Source organism: Lactuca sativa, chromosome 2 (genome assembly GCF_002870075.4).
Source record: "Lactuca sativa cultivar Salinas chromosome 2, Lsat_Salinas_v11, whole genome shotgun sequence".
NCBI classification, from domain to species: Eukaryota; Viridiplantae; Streptophyta; class Magnoliopsida; order Asterales; family Asteraceae; genus Lactuca; species Lactuca sativa.
Window position 1 is genome coordinate 215931243 of NC_056624.2, and position 17649 is coordinate 215948891.

A 17649-nucleotide genomic window follows, 5' to 3' on the forward strand; every position below is an offset into this window, starting at 1 on the left:
TCATATCAACACCTGTGATATAAATAAATTGAGTGGGTCAGGTTGGGAAACCTGGTGAGTACACATGGTTTTCAACCCACAATAATATAATTATTATGTTTAAACAATCAAGCAATTAAACCCCATTACCCATCCCCATTATATTCTCTATTCTTAAGGATTTACCCTAAGAATCAACTTATTCCTCGTTCATTCGTTCCTAAGGATCATCCAAAGGAATTGGCACGAAGTCCATCGTTGCCATGGTTTACATAACTGGCACTAAGTCTGCATAGTCGCCAGGGTTTAGGCACTAAGTCTGCACAGTCGCCAGGGTTTAGGCATCAAGTCTGCATGATCACCAAGGTTTAGCCACCAAGTCTGCATGGTCACCAAGGTTTAGAGTACACCGGGTGAACACATCGTTCACAACACCTACAGGTTGCGAGCCTGCTAGTGTTCCACTGGACTGTCTAGAATAGTCCGTGGTTGTCATCCATACTCTGCTGAATGACGGGGACATCGTTTGGGAAAAAGGCTTCTCACATCGTAAACCTCTCACCCATACCTCATGGTCTATATCACCTCTCAGCTCATCGTCCAACTCATATTTCATCTATTATATCTACCCATGTTTTACCCCAACATTTTCGTAGATATAAAATACATATATAGTTTAAATCATTTAAAACATGTATAAAATCTTTCACCGAGCATAGACAGCAAGTAAACAGACAATACGCACACATAGCACGTAGTAAATACTTCATATCTATGTGTAATTTGAAGGGGACCATGCACTCACCTGAAAGGTGGTGACTCAGCACTCGGACAGCGCTTCGATACTCTCAAAACAATTATCCCTTGACGAAACCTAGTATCAATACCACTAGGGTTTAGTCTATCGATAACCGCGACAAATTAATAGTCTAGCTATTATTATTATTATATAAGCGTTAAATAACACTCAATATAACTCATAATAATAGCCCAAATACTCATTATAAGTTCCTATTAACGTTACTATATTAAAACATAAGTTATACTAAAGATAGGGTAGGCATAGCTCATTTACAGCGGGTTTTCTCGAAAACCGGGCTTCGCTGGAGCAGCGTTCCCGAGCCGAAAGGCTCTTTTCTCGGGACTCCGGGAGCCTCAGGGCTTCCTTCAGGTGCTAGGGGGTTTACCCTAGGCTTTAGGGGGGGGGGGGTTAGGGAGCTTAGAGAGAGAGTATAGAGAGAGAAAGAAGAGGGTTGAGGGGTGAGGAAATGAGGGAACCTAGCACCTCTATTTATAGTGTGAAATCCTGATGGACTCGCCAAGTCGGTTTACTGGCTCGCCGAGTCAGTGCCACGTGTCATCATCTGATGGTTTTCCTTGGGGAGAAAGTCTTGGCCCATATTCAGCCACGTCACCCCTTTTGCAGTAGCACCCTGCCGACTTCTAAACCCTGTAACTTTCGCATACGAGCTCCGTTTTCGACGTTCTTTTTTCCACGCGTAGGTAAAATCAAGATCTACAACTTTCGTTTAGACTCTGTTAGCTAATTCTCGACCGATCTCAAATTTAACAGTAGAAGGCGTTTAGACTGTTAAATGACCGCGAAGAATTCGTAACTCCTTCATACAGACTCCGTTTTCGTCTATCTTTTTACCGTTGAGTTCCTATTAATGAGATCTTCAACTCTCATTTAGGTCGCGTAAGCTAAAAACCGCTCGAACTAAAATTCGAGTTTCGGGCCGTGCACTGCTAAGCCGAATCTTAGAAAAATCATAACTTCTTCATACGAAGTCAGATTTGGGCGTTCTTTTTATGGATTTTCTCGGTTTAACATATTCTACGACTTTTTTTATATCACTAAGGCTAAATCTCGCTCTATCGTAAATTCACTTTCTACGTTTCTCGATGCCGTGTCGGTTTTGCGGTAAAACTTCAATGGGCCATAACTTCTTCGTTATAACTCGGATTTCGATGTTCTTTATATATACGGAAACCTTGAGACATATTCTACAACTTGGTTAAGACTATTTATTATAAATAATCTTTTGTTGAAAAGTCGTTTTCGACCCCTATTGCCTCTAAATTGACTAGCCTGGATCTGCGGGCGTTACAAGAGAAGTACGTGTTGGCGGTGGCGTGGTGCGGGACTTCAAAGAGTTCAACCGTAAGAAATGATATGCTAAAAGTTGGGTTTTGGGAAGTCGTGCTCGACAAATTCCATGAGCTTATGAAGAAACAGCCATATCGCAATATCGATATGCTTAGTAGCAAGTGGACTCCGATCACTCGTTGGTGCACCAAGTTTAATGGGATTTTCATGAGACTAGAGTCGCAAAAACAAAGTGGTGCAACTGATTTTGATGTTTACAAAGCTGCGCGGGAACAATATCAAGTCAAAATGGGGCATGCTTTCGAGTTTGAAAAAAATACGGGAGGTTGTCAGGCAAGATTCAAAATGGATTAAGGCGCTAACATCGTCAGAGGCACAATAAATGAGGTATCGCAATTGTAGTTTGTTTGACGTTTCTGACGCACGAACTAACATCGACCTCAACGCCGACACGAATGGCATCCCCGACGACATCGAAGTGATCTCCCCCCCTTTCGATCGATTGAGCACGATAAAGTGAAACGTGCTCAACATCACGCCGACGAAACTGATAAAAGGGAACCAGAGTTCACGGAAATGAAAGCAAAGGTCAACCAACAAAATCTGATCGTCCAACAAAAGGTTAATGTGCAACGTGAGCACTTGGAGTTTCTTCGTAAGCAAGTGAAGAAAGATCAAATAACAAATGATTTAGTAATTTTCAAGACTAGCGAAGAAAATATGGGACCAAGAAAAGTGCAAGTACACCAGAAGATGAAGAAGAAAATCGAAAAGCAATATTTGGATTATTAGTTGATCGTTTTTTAGTTTTTAAGTAAATGTTTTTTTTTTTTTGTGTGTAATGTTATTTTAAGTTTTTAATGTTATGATTAATCTAAGAATTAATTAAATTGCATGTTTTTTTTAATAATCTAACATGATTAAAAAATAAATTGAAAAGAAAAAACAATCAAAAGTAAATAAATTGAAAACAGAAAAAAAAAATAAAAAAAAAAAAAATGATTGACATGAAAATTTAAAGATGTTACAAGTACTTAATTTCTTCCGTTTAGTGTTATAACATCATTTTGACATGACATATGAGATGACATTTTTTAAATGAATAAATTAATTATTTTATTATTTTTTGTTCTTATAAATCCTCCTATCTAATTAAACAATGACATGTCTAATATTTAATGAAATTTAATCATATTTGAATATATTAATATAACACATATCATTATTTAATTAGATAGTATGATTTATAGGAAAAAAAATAAAAATATATTTAATTTGTCTTTTAAATATGATAACTAATCGCTTACACTAATGTTATTGAAATAGGAATATTCTAAGCGTGGTGAGTGAAATTGTCTTTGGGTAATAGTATATTACTTGTCTAATTGATTTATTTTTGATAATTTGTAATTAATTTGAATATATTTCTATGGAAGAGTATTGTTTTTCTTTATATTTTATAAAATGTTTAAAAAATCAATCACCGATTAAATGAAAGGATTTGTGGAAAAGTGTACTACTTTTTCACTTGAAAAATCAGAAAAAGCTTCAGATTGGTCTCTTATCACAAATCAATATCCAACCATTCACCATAAAGAACCCCATTCGACCAACCTTCCTCGCTCTCTATTTCTTTCACCCACCACCGCCCACCACATTCATTCATCCATGGATGAAAAAGAAAACAAGAAAAAGAAAAAGAAGCAAAAACACAAACACCCAAATGATCAATCCTCCTCAGATTACTCTTTCAAACCCTCGTCGGAAGTCAAAGGCCTCCGATTCGGCGGTCAATTCATCGTTAAATCCTTCACCATCCGCCGTGCGCGGCCTCTTGAACTCCTCCGCCTCCTTTCTCTGCCCCCACCGACACCCATCCACAACAAAACCCCATCTATCTTCCCGTCAACCACCGGTTTCCTCCCTACAAACTTCACCATATTAGCGCACCATGCATGGCACACCCTCACACTCGGCCTCGGCACCAAGAAATCGAAGGTGGTTCTGTTCGTATTCGAATCGGAAAAAATGAAGGTGGCGATGGACCGGGTGTGGCCGGCGGAGATTCCTTTAGGGGAAGTGAACCGGAAACTGATCAGAGGAGTGACCGGTTGCGAGATGGCCCGGTTCAAGTTCAGAAAAGGGTGCATAACGTTTTATGTGTATGCTGTTAGACGAACCGGTAACCTAGGGTTTTCATGTGCAGACGATCTGAGGGTAATTTTGGAATATGTGGTGGCTTTGAATGATTTCATGGATCATACTGCTATGCTTGCCATGCCTAACCAGAGAAACATTAGCTTTGCTAATGCTAATGCTAATGCGAATGCTCCCCCAGCTGCCATGGCCCACTAGCCTTGTCAAAATTACCATATCACCCCTTTATTTCATCTTTTAAGTTCTTATTATTTTTTTTTTAAAATGCCTTGACTGGATATATTTTCTTGTAATCTGGGGAAATTTTTTGATTAAATTTTGTGGGATTCTATACTCTTGTATCTTTACTTTAATGTAACTTAGGATCAATAAATTGAGTGCGACAACTGTACTATATATATTTTTAATTTCTGATGTATTTGGTTCGAATACCACTATTGGGCAATTTTTACGACTGAAATTAGAGTGATTTATGAATATATGTCCTTAAGAACAAACATTTTTTTTTTGTAGTTTTAAATTTACATCCTTTACTACTTTATTATAACATTAGTATCGAATTATTTTTAGTAGTGCTAGTTGAGCGTTTTGAAAGAATCGTCGGCAGAATCCCAAGGCAGGACGATAACTCTCTCGCTCTGACCTGTGTTCCCTCCCCATTCACTTCATTTATTTATTCTTTACTTAAATTATTATTTATCCCACCAACAACCATTTATTTAATACCATTTTTCTAGAATTTTAATATGAATTTAATTTTGGCATAGTGACTGTTAACTTTTCATTTTAAACAATATAACATTTTCTTTTGGATCATCAAAAACTATCATACTTTCCGGTATAAAATTTGCTTATTCTTATATTTTAATACAAATGACTTAAAAATTAATAATTTTGAATTGTATCCACAACTTTTTTTTAAAGGCAAACACACATTTTCTAAATCCGCCAGCAGTGCTCATGAGTCGGTAGCCGTGATCATCTCACGTGATCAACATCCAGGCTTGGCTTCTTATGTTCTGAACATGTCTTTCACTTTGTTTTGAGTGATGGTTTCAAAATACGACTGGGGTCTTATTACAAATTTGCTGTTAAGTTTAATGTTTGTCAAGTGGTGGGGATGCTAAGACAAAATCTATACGGTTTTTTCTTGAAATGTTTAGGTATAGTCACTTATTTCAATATGTTAATTTGTATGTATGCATATCTTTCAAGTCAGGGTTCACATGGCATGCATTTGGTTATTGTAAAGTTGGTTCGGTTGTACTGGGAGTGTCATAAATAATAAAAGTTCATAGAAATATGAAGTTGTTTTTTTTTATTATATTATACAGACTTATTTAGTAACTATATATTTGTGTTTCTATTTTTTGTTACTTACCATGTATACTTTTAGATAAAAAAAAAAGACTTTACATACTTGATTTGACATTATACTAATATTATCATGTCCATTGAGTACAAAAATGTACGAAACACACATGTTTATTCCTAGCAAAGTACAATAAATATGGAACATGCTATAAAAATGTACACTTATTCGCTCATATGAGTATATGACCATATCGCCGAACAATTTTTATTTTAAATGTTACAAAATATCATATATTTTGGTTATAAATTCAGTTCACTTGCAACATTACCTTTTTTTTGACCTTTTTCGATGGGTTACTCCTAAGACTATCACTTTTTTTCCTTTTTAATAAACTTAACGTGTGAATTTTTTCCAAAATTTATGTCAGAAAAATAACTTAGCAAGTCGTTTCTACTAGTTAAATTGTTAACTTGTTATATCTTCTAAAAAGGTTCCAATTTTGTTATTTAGGTTCTGTTTGGTGCACCACAACTAACTTATTTTCCGAAAATACACATATAAGTTAACTTTTCAAAAAGCTACTTAGACTAGTTTTTAGATTATTTTTAAAATTTTCTTAAATATCATCCTTAACTAAACATAAAAAACATATTATTTTAAATAATTTTATGTCATTTTATATATTTCAACTAACTTATGAACTAATTTTTTCCTAAATATCATTTTTTATCAACTAACTTATAAGTTAGCAACTATTTTTTCAGTTAGTACTCTAAATATCGTTTTACTGAATAACTCAAGAATGTAACATATAGTGTAATAGCGACAAAAATAGTAAAACATTTCATGAATGATAAAAATATTAATTTCTACGCCCAACCCAAAAAATTGCATATACATATTAAAACTAAAGAAAATTCTATTATAATTGTACGAGGAAAATGGTGTAGTTATAATCAGTGTCACATAAATCTTTATGGGTTGTGTAAAGTTCATCTTTCTTAATCGATATTTTGTTCTTATGGACGGTTTTCCTAAACTTCAAGTGAGGGATAATCTACAATATGACACTTGAAGTTTTAGGCACAAAACATGAAGTAACAAACTAAACTCGTGCATGGAATGTTTCAGTACGTAGGAAAGCTAAAAATGTAGTGCATAATAGGAAAAAATATGCACACAATTCCCTTAAAATGTATACGGATGAAGAAAATAAAGATTTTTTTTTTCAAAAAGTAATAGAACATTAGGATTGCAAATATCATATCTGATGTGTTCACAAGGTGTCATACATCCTATTATGTTAAAAAATAAACCAACTTTAGAATAACTACATTAAATTTAACTTTCAAGCATTGTTTGTAAACATTATTTTTGTGCCACTTTACCATCCTCAACGTTTGCTTTAAACAATTTTTCTTATTCATGCAATACATGATAGAAGGTGTACATGTTAGACATGCTCCAAAAAGGATGGAACAAGGTAAGAAATAGATTAGTTCTCGTTCTTTCATGTCATATTCATTATTAAAGTTAACATATAACCAGGGACGGACGCAGGATTTCACAGAATCACAGTAGGTGTTGCCGGCGGCACATTTTTTTCTTTTACGTAGTCGCACAATGTTAGAAAAAACGAAAATTTTACATTGTGTCCGAAAAACAGGGGTTGCTGGTGTCATTATGGACAATAACATAGCCAAGATTTTGGTTTAAAGTAAACCAATAATTTATAAAATATGAACGAGATATGAAATTGAAGTTTTATATATATATATATATATATATATATATATATATATATATATATATATATATATATATATATATATATATATATATATATATATATATATATATATATATATTCGTTCTTTGAGTTGGTAATTAAGAAAAATAATAACAACTTACATGAGAAAACCAGATTAATGCCTCAGGCAGCCCTCATGCACTTCACAGCAAGAGCCAAACAAAAATTTAAAAATTTATTTGTGGAAGTTATAGAAAAAGAAACGCCCACCGTGGGGCTCGAACCCACGACCACAAGGTTAAGAGCCTTGCGCTCTACCAACTGAGCTAGACGGGCTTTTGTTTTAATTCTTACTTTTAAGCATGAAATACAAAAACTGAAGATGTGTTATTTTTTAAAAACATACGCCCACCGTGGGGCTCGAACCCACGACCACAAGGTTAAGAGCCTTGCGCTCTACCAACTGAGCTAGACGGGCTTTTGTTCGTCTTTTTAATTTTACACAATAAGATCAAAGAAGGAGCCACATTAAAATCGCAAGTCGGCAAGTCCAAAACAAATAATAGTATTGGTATTTTATTTTTACAATTTCGTCCACGATTCGACTGTATTTTAGGGTTTGCAGAGGTTAAATTTGGTGGGTTTAGTTTTTGCTTCGTTGTGTCGTCGTCGGAATCTGAAAGTGAACATGGGAATATTGGGATGGTCAACGATGCTTGAACTGACAGTGACTGTAGCTGTAATTTGTGGATTAGGTTTAATAGTTGCCATTGTTATTGAAACATTTCGAAGAAGATTGAACCACAAGTATTTTCTTCTGAAACCTAAATTTTACCATGATATTGATCTGAGTATGTCTTTTTTTCTGATGTTGATTTTCTTTTGACAGTCATCTCGAAGCTCACCCGATCTTCGAAGATCCAAATTCTTTGAAACAGGTACGTTCCTATCTAAATTTACGATGTCCTATCTCTAACTAATTGTCACGTATCTGTATCTTATTGGACTTAGGAAGGACAAGTTTTGTTGCTTATGATTTCTTAGGGGTTTATATCACTTGACCTTCTAGTGTATACCTACTTATACCATCTCGCTTTGAATGCTGCCCCTTAGGTCTTTTGGGGACTGGTTTTTGGTTTGGATCTTCGTGTCAAATTCATTTTAGAGGTTCTGATCAAATTGAACTAGGAGCTCCCTCATTTCTTTGCACTTTGCTTTGCTAGAATTGTTGTCAATGAAGGATGGAGTGAAATAGGGATAGAGATATATGTGTGCAAAAGCTATCATATAATGAATGTGGCAAGATCCTCAATTAAAGAAACATAATTCTTGCTCAAAACCAACATAAGAAATCCAAAAATTCTTTTGTGAACGTTTAGTTTGATTGAAAACTCATAGTTTTATATGTTTAATGTTTTTGGTAAATTGGTAGTGGACTATTGGGTAGTAACTCTATTTGAGAAATTTATTGCAGGTTGAATGTCCTTATATATATGATCCTGCAGAAAAATATATCTCATTGATCATTCCTGCATACAATGAAGAACTTAGACTGCCTGCAGCTCTTGATGAGACAATGAAGTGAGTAAAGGCATCAACTATCCATCTCCTTTTCTTCAGTTGTAAAACAAGCAATCATATAAGGATTTTACATATAAAGAACATGAATTGCAGCATTTCTTGCTTGATCAATGTATTAAATTTTCATGTGCAGCTATCTTCAAGAACGTGCAGGGAAGGACAACTCATTTTCATATGAGGTATATCTTTTAGATATTTTGTAGCCAAATAAATGCTTGCATTCAAGGTTATGAAACTTTGAAATGAATTGATTGTTGATCAGGTGATAGTAGTTGATGATGGAAGTTCAGATGGGACAAAAAGAGTAGCCTTTGACTTTGTGAGGAAGTATAAAGTAGACAATGTCAGGGTTGTTCTTCTTGGAAAGAATCAAGGCAAAGGAGAAGCTATAAGAAAAGTGAGCCTAATCCATATGATGATTCAGTTCCCATTTTATATAAATATGATATGATTTGATCCATGTCAACTGATGAAAGCTTGTTGCTTATGCGAAAGCATTGTAAAACAGGGAATGCTTCATTCACGGGGCAAATTACTTCTGATGCTAGATGCTGACGGGGCAACCAAAGTTGATGACATGGAAAAGCTTGAAAAGCAGGTTGGTGTCCTCCATAATCACATATAAGTTAAATTGAGGGTATATTTGTAAATATGAATTGATGTTTTTCTGTATTAGATCCTTGCAGTTGCTAAAATGAAACCGGATGAAGATGTTGCAGATATCCCCATTGTGGCATTCGGATCTCGTGCTCATTTGGAGAAAAAAGCTTTAGCTACAGTTAGTTCCTTGTGTTCTTTTTTCTTCGTTTAATTTTTTCTTTTCTTAATAATTTATTTTTTTATAGAGGAAATGGTACCGAAACTTTTTGATGAAAGGGTTCCATGTTGTGGTGCTTCTGGCTGCTGGCCCTGGAGTCCGTGATACACAGGTTATTATTGTTACTTTATATTTTATTTCTCTGTAATAAAAATATGAGATCTGAAGGAAAAAGAAAAAACATTTTTGAATTGTTATTAGTGTGGGTTTAAGATGTTTACTAGAGCAGCTGCAAGGAAGCTTTTCACTAACATCCGTTTAAAGAGGTATGAACTTTGTGTGCATGCTTTAAGTTACTGATTATGTTTGTATAATATATATATTTTTTTTTATTTTTTATGGTGGATTTAGGTGGTGTTTTGATGTGGAGTTAGTTTATTTAAGCAAATACTTTGGGATTCCGATAATAGAGATATCAGTAACGTGGTCTGAAATCCCGGGATCGAAGGTGAGCCCATTAAGCATTGTGAACATGGTGTGGGAAATGGGTCTGATGTCTGTGGGATATAGAGCTGGTATTTGGAAAATACACAAGACTCGAGAATCTTAGTTGTAAAATCCCCAAATTGCCCTTGGTATACAACAAACTATCAAAATGTAAGTTAGGTTAACCACAAACAACAGTTTCTATCTGATTATTCTTTTTGATTTTGCGGGATTCTTTATTTGCTAGGAAAACTGTATACTGGTTATGACTTGTGAGTGACAATTATACGGATTGTTTAGCTTGTGGGTTTGAGTTTGAAGAAAGTGTGTGATCTTTTGTTTTTATATCGAATTTTTTATCATGCCAGGTGGGTTTTCTTTTAATTTTTGCATATTTATGTTGTTTATATGAATGATCCTGAGTTTCAACTTTATTAGTTTATAAAGCAAGTGCTTGTGCTGACTCTCCGGTTTCCATACCGATCAAACAACAATTCATTCATGATGACGGCTATAATACCAAACCTTCATAGCTCATACTAAAACTATTAATGATAAACAGGAAATAGATAAATAAAAACACACAGTTTTGAAGGTGGATTTCGTACATTAGGGACTTGGTACTATGATTTTAATTTATGAGAACAAAAAAGTTGCCCAAAGTTGATACAACAAGTTACTTAGTTGTACCGTGACACTATGGAAGAAGCCTGATGCGACATGATATTGTTGTGAAAGATAATATAATTCGGCTTCATGCGATGGATGTCAATGACAAACAATTCACATTGAGAGGTGACATTATGAATCATGTTGACTCTTGGCATCGGATTACTTGGAAAAAGATTATTGCTAGCAATTAGCAAAGGAGGAGTTGGCAGTTTGTTCTCGTTTAATAATGCCATCTTTTTACCCACATGAGGCATTTTGGGCGCGAGTTATAAAACATTATATAGTCATAATGATGGTTTATTTGGAAGAAATGAATTGAGGAATTTTTTTTTTTTTTGATCATTGGATCAATATTGTTGGAGCTGTTAATCAATTACAACAAAAAGAGTTTATTTGGAAGATTTGTGTAGGATTCAAGTGGGTAACGGGTTAAGAAATTCTTTGCTTAAACAAAAATTTCTTACAGTTTATGCCTTTGATCTATATGATCATTGTGTTGTTTCAAGTTTTTCTACTTTGGATGGGTTGGATGCATATTAGAAAAAGTGAATCGAGAGGGGGTGTCGATTGTCGAAGCAGCTCAATGGGTGATTTCTTTGAACCGTATCCCATACGTTGAATCTAAGCGATAAATGTATGAAATTGAACATTGTATTTTTCCTTATCCACGATAAACGCATTGAAAATGTTGATCATGTTTTTTGTTACTTGATAGTCAGATTGCTGCAATTTGGAGCTTTATTGGTGCTTTGTGGAAATTGATTTCCCGTTGATTGTTCGTGGGCATATATTTTTCTTTGGATGATATAAAAAAATGCTTTTATGCAGTTGTGATCACTGTGTTTTGGGTTTTGTGGAAATTTCGATACAACTTGATTTTTGAAACGGTTAAACCCAAGAAATCAGACATTTTTTATGATATTGTCTTCTGGTTAGATTTGTAATAGAAGGAAAATACGTAAGAGAAACCGGATAATTCCTCTTTCTCTTTCACATATAGATTCTTACTAGAATTTTTTAAATTTATATTCAGCCGTTCCAAAACAAAATTCATTTATTTCGTTCGTCGTTAGATTTTATGTAACCGAAGAGGCCCACCCAATTTTGAGTTTTGAATAACAATCAAAATCTTTTGATATCTTGAAACATTTGTGTGCACATGATAACTAAACAAATAAATAATGGAATGTAATCATGGTATATTAAAATGAGATCTCCATCTACCAATATAGAAGATTGGATCTGGTAATGATTGCAAAATATATCTTTAAATCGGAGAGTTCCACTATTTTAAAACACTTTTTTTTCGCCGTAGTAATTCTTTGTGGCGTTCATTAGTTCAATAAATAAAATCATAAAATCACTTCTTTTTCAAACATCATAATTCAATATAAAATATTTTCCTCCAAAAAGCAATACTTCAACTTTCTAAAAAATGCTTTGATTTAGTGATCAGATACTCAAATATTTTTAACAGAGATAAAGTAAAATATAACAATTGTTAAAAACAATGAAACTGAGTTATAACTTAAATTTTGCAGCTTTTAGGTATTCATAAATATTTGGATCTAAAAGCTGAAAACATACTTAAATCATATTTAAAAATAATATTTAAATTTGAAAAAGTGGATGAAATTATTTGATCAAAACGTAAAGCAAAGGGGACCATTTCACAACAAGTTTTAAGCAAAATGAAACCTCCAAACGTGCAACCCATACTCTCATTCCCACTTCCTTGGTGAATCTCAAAGCAATGTCATAAACTTACAATCATGAGTTGCTATCTCAATATATTGCTTAAAAATATGGGAACACAATAATTTATTAAAATTTTACTGTTTGGTAAATCTCTAGATAAATTAGTTGAAAAATACAAAATAATATAAAAAATATATTTAAAAAATATTTTTTTATAATTAATTAAGGGCATTTTAGAAAGAACCATCAAAGAGCTATTGAAAAATTAGTCCAAATAGCTTTTAGAAATATAAATTATAATCTAATTTTTAGCGTGGCAACATGAAAACCTAAAAAATATCAGAAAAAATAAACTAGCTTATAAGCTAGCTGTGGCATCACCAATACAACCTAAGTTAAGTAAGTGAAGTAGATCAATTAACATTAAAAAAGTGTGAATTTTTTTCCAATAAAAATATATACACCTATAGTTTTATCAATTTTAACACTAATTGACACACTATTATAAATAAATATGTTTTTTTTTCAATTTTTCCTTGGTTGCTAACACATAACAGGTACAAAAGACAACCATGATAAGCATTTTTTTATTGTGAATATTTGGTATCAAATTTTATTAAGTTGACATCTTATAACTATATATTTCCCAGACATTGGATTTTTATTGGAAAACAATGTGAATTTCATATAATAAACTAAGAGTCATGGACTCATGGTTGATTACTTGATTTGTCATCACATGGGCTGGGTACGTTTCTTGCAAGTTGCATCATAGGACTGAACTTTTTTAAGGAGTATGATGGTAGTGCCTTTTTTAAGGTTTTTAAATTGTCATGTATTGCTGTATTGCTATTGCAAGGTAAAAAATAAATTCTAAATTAGTTTTTTTTAAAACTAGGTAGAATTTCAACTAGTTTACTGTGAGTTTTTTCTTTTCTTTCAAATATATCATTATTAATTATAAAAAAAACACATTCCTCTTAAACAATTGTTATGTGTTTGTAGTTGTATTTTTCTTGATTTTAAATTACTATTTTAGTCTTTTTTTTTCTTTGGAACGGGAATTTCCTAATGAGGGCTTCCAAATCAGCTTTCGGACACCGACTAATCTGCCGTTGTAAATATGAGGCTATGCCTCATGCATGGAGTTACTACAAGCGAACCTTCATGACCACATGGATTGAACAGTGTCAGCATTTAAATATGAGTCATTATGTTATCTATCATATATATTCCATATATCTTACCACGTCACCACAACACAAGTGCTTAAATTATTATTTAAGTTAGTAACTTATTTAATTATGTGTCGAAATTGAAATGATTCAACTTATTTAAGTTAGTAACTTATTTAATTATGTGTCGAAATTGAAATGATTCAACTTAGTTTATTTAACATTTTGGTTGCTGAAAATATAAGTTCAAGCTGAAGTTACCACGCTTATATACTTTGTCAGCTATATGTGTAACAAATGTAATTTAAATGAGATAATATTTGAATTTCTACTGTGGAAAATAAAAAACAAAAGTCGACCATTTGTAGTTTTGCCTTCATTTAAACTGTTTGGTTATAGTTTGTTTAGTTGGTGGAATATTTTTCTTGTATATGATATTAATTTAAATTTTCCTAGTAGAAGTCACGAAAAAGCATTATATTTTTTCATCATAATTAATAAAAATATAATCCTTTTTTAAAGACAATATCTGATAAAAGTAAAACTAGTAGATAAGAATTAAATAACAAGTTGTGATAGAGAAGTCAAGGTTAAAACCAATGTACACATAATTTTTACTAAAACAAAACTTATCGTATCTCCCACTCGATTCAAACGTGGGCGATTATGGAGTCGATACCCGTTACGTAGTAAACCAACATAATCCGATACTATGTTTCCCAATAAAATAGAAATGGAATGCAAAAGAAATGACTTCTTGATATTCATATTGATATACCGCTTCTAAAATGAGATTGAAATGAAAGAATTGTGAAAGTTACAATAATCGTCTTGCTTGCTCTCAACCCAACATCACCATTCACCAAAAAATAAAAATAAAACAACATTTATGATGACATAAACGACATGTAACATGTGAAAATTAAATGTTGAATATCTTCTTCAATAATCAATACACCTTTCCTTCCCTTGCACAAACTAGAAACACTTCCTGTGAACAATCGAAGGACCAGATTCATCATATTCCGCCTTCGCAATCCACATCTGCAACAACAACAACAAAAAATATAGATTCATTAACTTTTTGCTTTATTGTAATTGATAAAGATGATGAAAAAATAAAACAAACAAACCTGCTGGAAAGTACTGAGTGATGCAAGAATAGACCCTCCAATCCAGACACTGTACTTCCTTTCCGGCGGTGCCACCACCTTAATCTTCATGCTGCTCGGGGCCAACGCGGTGATCTCTTTGCTCATCCTATCGGCAATCCCCGGGAACATGGTGGTCCCACCACTAAGCACAATGTTTCCATACAAATCTTTCCTGATATCCACATCGCACTTCATGATCGAGTTATACGTAGTCTCATGAATACCCGCAGCTTCCATTCCGATCAACGAAGGCTGGAATAACACCTCCGGGCACCGGAATCTCTCTGCCCCGATTGTAATAACCTGCCCGTCGGGCAGCTCGTAACTCTTCTCAACAGACGAACTAGTTTTAGAAGTCTCAAGCTCTTGCTCATAGTCAAGGGCGATGTAAGCCAGTTTTTCTTTCATGTCTCTTACAATTTCACGTTCTGCTGAGGTCGTGAATGAATACCCACGTTCCGTAAGGATCTTCATCAGACTGTCTGTCAGGTCACGCCCAGCCAGGTCCAATCGGAGGATGGCATGTGGCAGGGCGTAACCCTCGTAGATGGGGACCGTGTGACTCACACCGTCCCCTGAATCAAGAACAATACCTACACAACCACACAACAATGTCAGTCTGACACTGTGTAACACACTAACACTGACACTACACTGAAGCTGATACAGATATTGGTAAGCTGCTTATATATGAGTGTTTCTTTTTTGACTTACCGGTTGTACGACCGCTAGCATACAGGGAAAGAACGGCTTGGATGGCGACATACATGGCAGGGGCGTTAAATGTTTCGAACATGATTTGTGTCATTTTTTCACGATTGGCTTTGGGATTCAATGGGGCTTCGGTTAGGAGAACAGGGTGTTCTTCTGGGGCAACACGAAGCTCGTTGTAGAAGGTGTGATGCCATATTTTTTCCATGTCATCCCAATTGTTGACGATTCCATGCTCAATTGGGTATTTTAGAGTCAAAATACCTCTCTTAGATTGGGCCTCGTCTCCTACATAAGCATCTTTTTGGCCCATTCCAACCATAACACCAGTGTGACGTGGACGACCTACAATACTTGGGAACACAGCCCTTGGAGCATCATCTCCAGCAAAACCAGCCTGTAATGGAGATTTACCTGGTTTAGACTAACTCTGTGTTTTCGTGTGTGTGTGTGTGTGGAAGGAGGAGAAGATAAAGTACCTTAACCATTCCAGTTCCATTATCGCACACAAGGGGCTGAATGTCCTCTGAGTCTGCCATCTTATGTTACCTACAGAACAAAGATAAATCATTAATACAATTGCGAGATTGATATGATTGTGAAAGTTTAAGTATGCAACTCAAATAGAAGTTATATTGCTCAAGTGCAAACCTAATCAGAGGATCAAGATTATGGAAGAAACTACAAGAAAAAAAGGCATGATATAATAGTAGATAGATGCTGATATCATGGCATCGAGCCAAATTGAGATTCTCTGATCGATACAACCATAGAGAATGACAAATATAATAGGTATTTTATACGGACTGCAACCAGATTGATACGGCAAAAAATATTCGCTGACGTCTGAACACAATTTTAAGGTGGCATGGAGATGGAGATGGAACCCAAAACATCCATAATTATAAGAGTAGCTTCATGTCAAAACAAAATTGATACAGATGAATCTCATCAATCTCCATGGTCGAACCACAAGATTGAAGTTTTTTCGAAATATTACGACGAAGTACAAATAATCGCTTAAGGCTTACAAGCAAAAAAATCGATAATCGACTATAGCAACGAAATGCTCATAACGTTGCTACGTCGCAAACCCTAACGTCAACTGAAAATGACAATTACTGTCTCTGGCCTTTTCTTCTTCTACGAATATGAAAAAAGAAACTGCAAACGACAAATAATCACAAAATTCAACGACAGTCTCTGCGGTAGATGAAAATGCTAGCATTTAACAAGCACGGGAAATCTACTTTGTGGACATGCATAGACGAAATTCGTAGCATTATGTAGAGAAATCGTAGAATTTTACCTAAAATTGGAGAAAAACAATCTGACAGAATTGAACGGATCTACTAACGAAATAAAAAAAAAAAAAAACAAAAACAAAAAATGGATTGGCGAATAACGTGAAGAAACATACCCGAGGAATGCTAGAAAAATGGCGGTAGATGTGGGAAGAGATATGAGGTGGGAGATTTTCGAAAGAAATGGCAACAGAGAGAAGGTCTTGCCCAGAAATTAAATGGAAGTGTAGGAAAAGATATAGAAGGAGAGAGATTCAATATGAACCGTTGGATGGCTTTGATCTCTAAGATCCTTGATGTACGGTGGTGGATTACACGTCTTGATGGCCACAAGCCCCACATCCCCTTATTTATTTAAATTTTCAAAATCATTTCCCCCTTTTCTCTTTTCTTTTTTTTTTCTTATCCATTTATTCTATTCATTTAAAAGCCATATAAATAAATGTTAATTAATATTTGTAACAACAATGATAGACCAACTAAAAGTTTGTAGGAAAAAAAAAAAAAACAATATACCATTATACTATCATAAAACGGTTCAAAACATGTTAGGATTTTGAATTTGAACCATAATTTTTTTTTTTTAAATACTAGATATAATTGTGAAAATATAATTGCATAGTAGACAAATGATAACCTTGGAAATTCAATAATCATATTATCTAGTTTTATTTAAGAAAATGGCAAACTACAAAGAAAAAGAATCGTATTATTATCATAAATTTTCAATTTTGAGACCAAGATTTTTTTTTCTTAATTATATCACTATATTTACTATTTTGTTGCAAAATCAACCAAAT

General features: G+C 34.0%; 3 protein-coding genes and 2 non-coding genes across 5 annotated transcripts; 2 read left to right on the top strand and 3 right to left on the bottom strand.

Moving 5' to 3' along the window:
- The first annotated feature begins 3638 nt into the window (after positions 1-3638).
- On the top strand, positions 3639-4691 carry LOC111905743 (uncharacterized). Its single transcript, XM_023901474.3, has one exon. The coding sequence runs from the start codon at positions 3758-3760 to the stop codon at positions 4442-4444; it is 687 nt and encodes a 228-aa protein (XP_023757242.1). The 5' UTR covers positions 3639-3757; the 3' UTR covers positions 4445-4691.
- A 2883-nt stretch (positions 4692-7574) lies between these two features.
- On the bottom strand, positions 7575-7647 carry TRNAK-CUU (transfer RNA lysine (anticodon CUU)). The gene has a single exon. It is a non-coding gene; the product is annotated as a tRNA-Lys (tRNA).
- Positions 7648-7716: 69 nt separating this feature from the next.
- On the bottom strand, positions 7717-7789 carry TRNAK-CUU (transfer RNA lysine (anticodon CUU)). Its single transcript has one exon. It is a non-coding gene; the product is annotated as a tRNA-Lys (tRNA).
- Positions 7790-7894: 105 nt separating this feature from the next.
- LOC111905742 (uncharacterized) lies at positions 7895-10480 on the top strand. The gene is made up of 10 exons (XM_023901473.3): positions 7895-8118; positions 8201-8249; positions 8786-8892; positions 9026-9071; positions 9155-9289; positions 9401-9490; positions 9569-9670; positions 9738-9821; positions 9911-9975; positions 10061-10480. The coding sequence occupies exons 1-10, from the start codon at positions 8000-8002 to the stop codon at positions 10257-10259; spliced, it is 996 nt and encodes a 331-aa protein (XP_023757241.1). The 5' UTR covers positions 7895-7999; the 3' UTR covers positions 10260-10480.
- Positions 10481-14419: 3939 nt separating this feature from the next.
- Positions 14420-17113, bottom strand: LOC111905741 (actin). The gene is made up of 5 exons (XM_052768678.1): positions 16966-17113; positions 16025-16094; positions 15549-15942; positions 14814-15427; positions 14420-14724 (listed from the first exon to the last, which is right to left on the bottom strand). The coding sequence occupies exons 2-5, from the start codon at positions 16082-16084 to the stop codon at positions 14659-14661; spliced, it is 1134 nt and encodes a 377-aa protein (XP_052624638.1). The 5' UTR covers positions 16085-16094; positions 16966-17113; the 3' UTR covers positions 14420-14658.
- Positions 17114-17649: the final 536 nt, after the last annotated feature.

Excerpts from the sequence above, each read along its gene's own strand:
- LOC111905743 (XM_023901474.3), top strand. The coding sequence starts at position 3,758 with ATGGATGAAAAAGAAAACAAGAAAAAGAAAAAGAAGCAAAAACACAAA.
- LOC111905742 (XM_023901473.3), top strand. The coding sequence starts at position 8,000 with ATGGGAATATTGGGATGGTCAACGATGCTTGAACTGACAGTGACTGTA. Across the intron at positions 8,119-8,200 it reads CGAAGAAGATTGAACCACAA|TCATCTCGAAGCTCACCCGA; the intron begins GTATTTTCTTCT and ends TTCTTTTGACAG. Across the intron at positions 9,072-9,154 it reads ACAACTCATTTTCATATGAG|GTGATAGTAGTTGATGATGG; the intron begins GTATATCTTTTA and ends ATTGTTGATCAG.
- LOC111905741 (XM_052768678.1), bottom strand. The coding sequence starts at position 16,084 with ATGGCAGACTCAGAGGACATTCAGCCCCTTGTGTGCGATAATGGAACT. Across the intron at positions 15,943-16,024 it reads ATGGAACTGGAATGGTTAAG|GCTGGTTTTGCTGGAGATGA; the intron begins GTACTTTATCTT and ends TCTCCATTACAG. Across the intron at positions 15,428-15,548 it reads TGCTAGCGGTCGTACAACCG|GTATTGTTCTTGATTCAGGG; the intron begins GTAAGTCAAAAA and ends GTGGTTGTGTAG.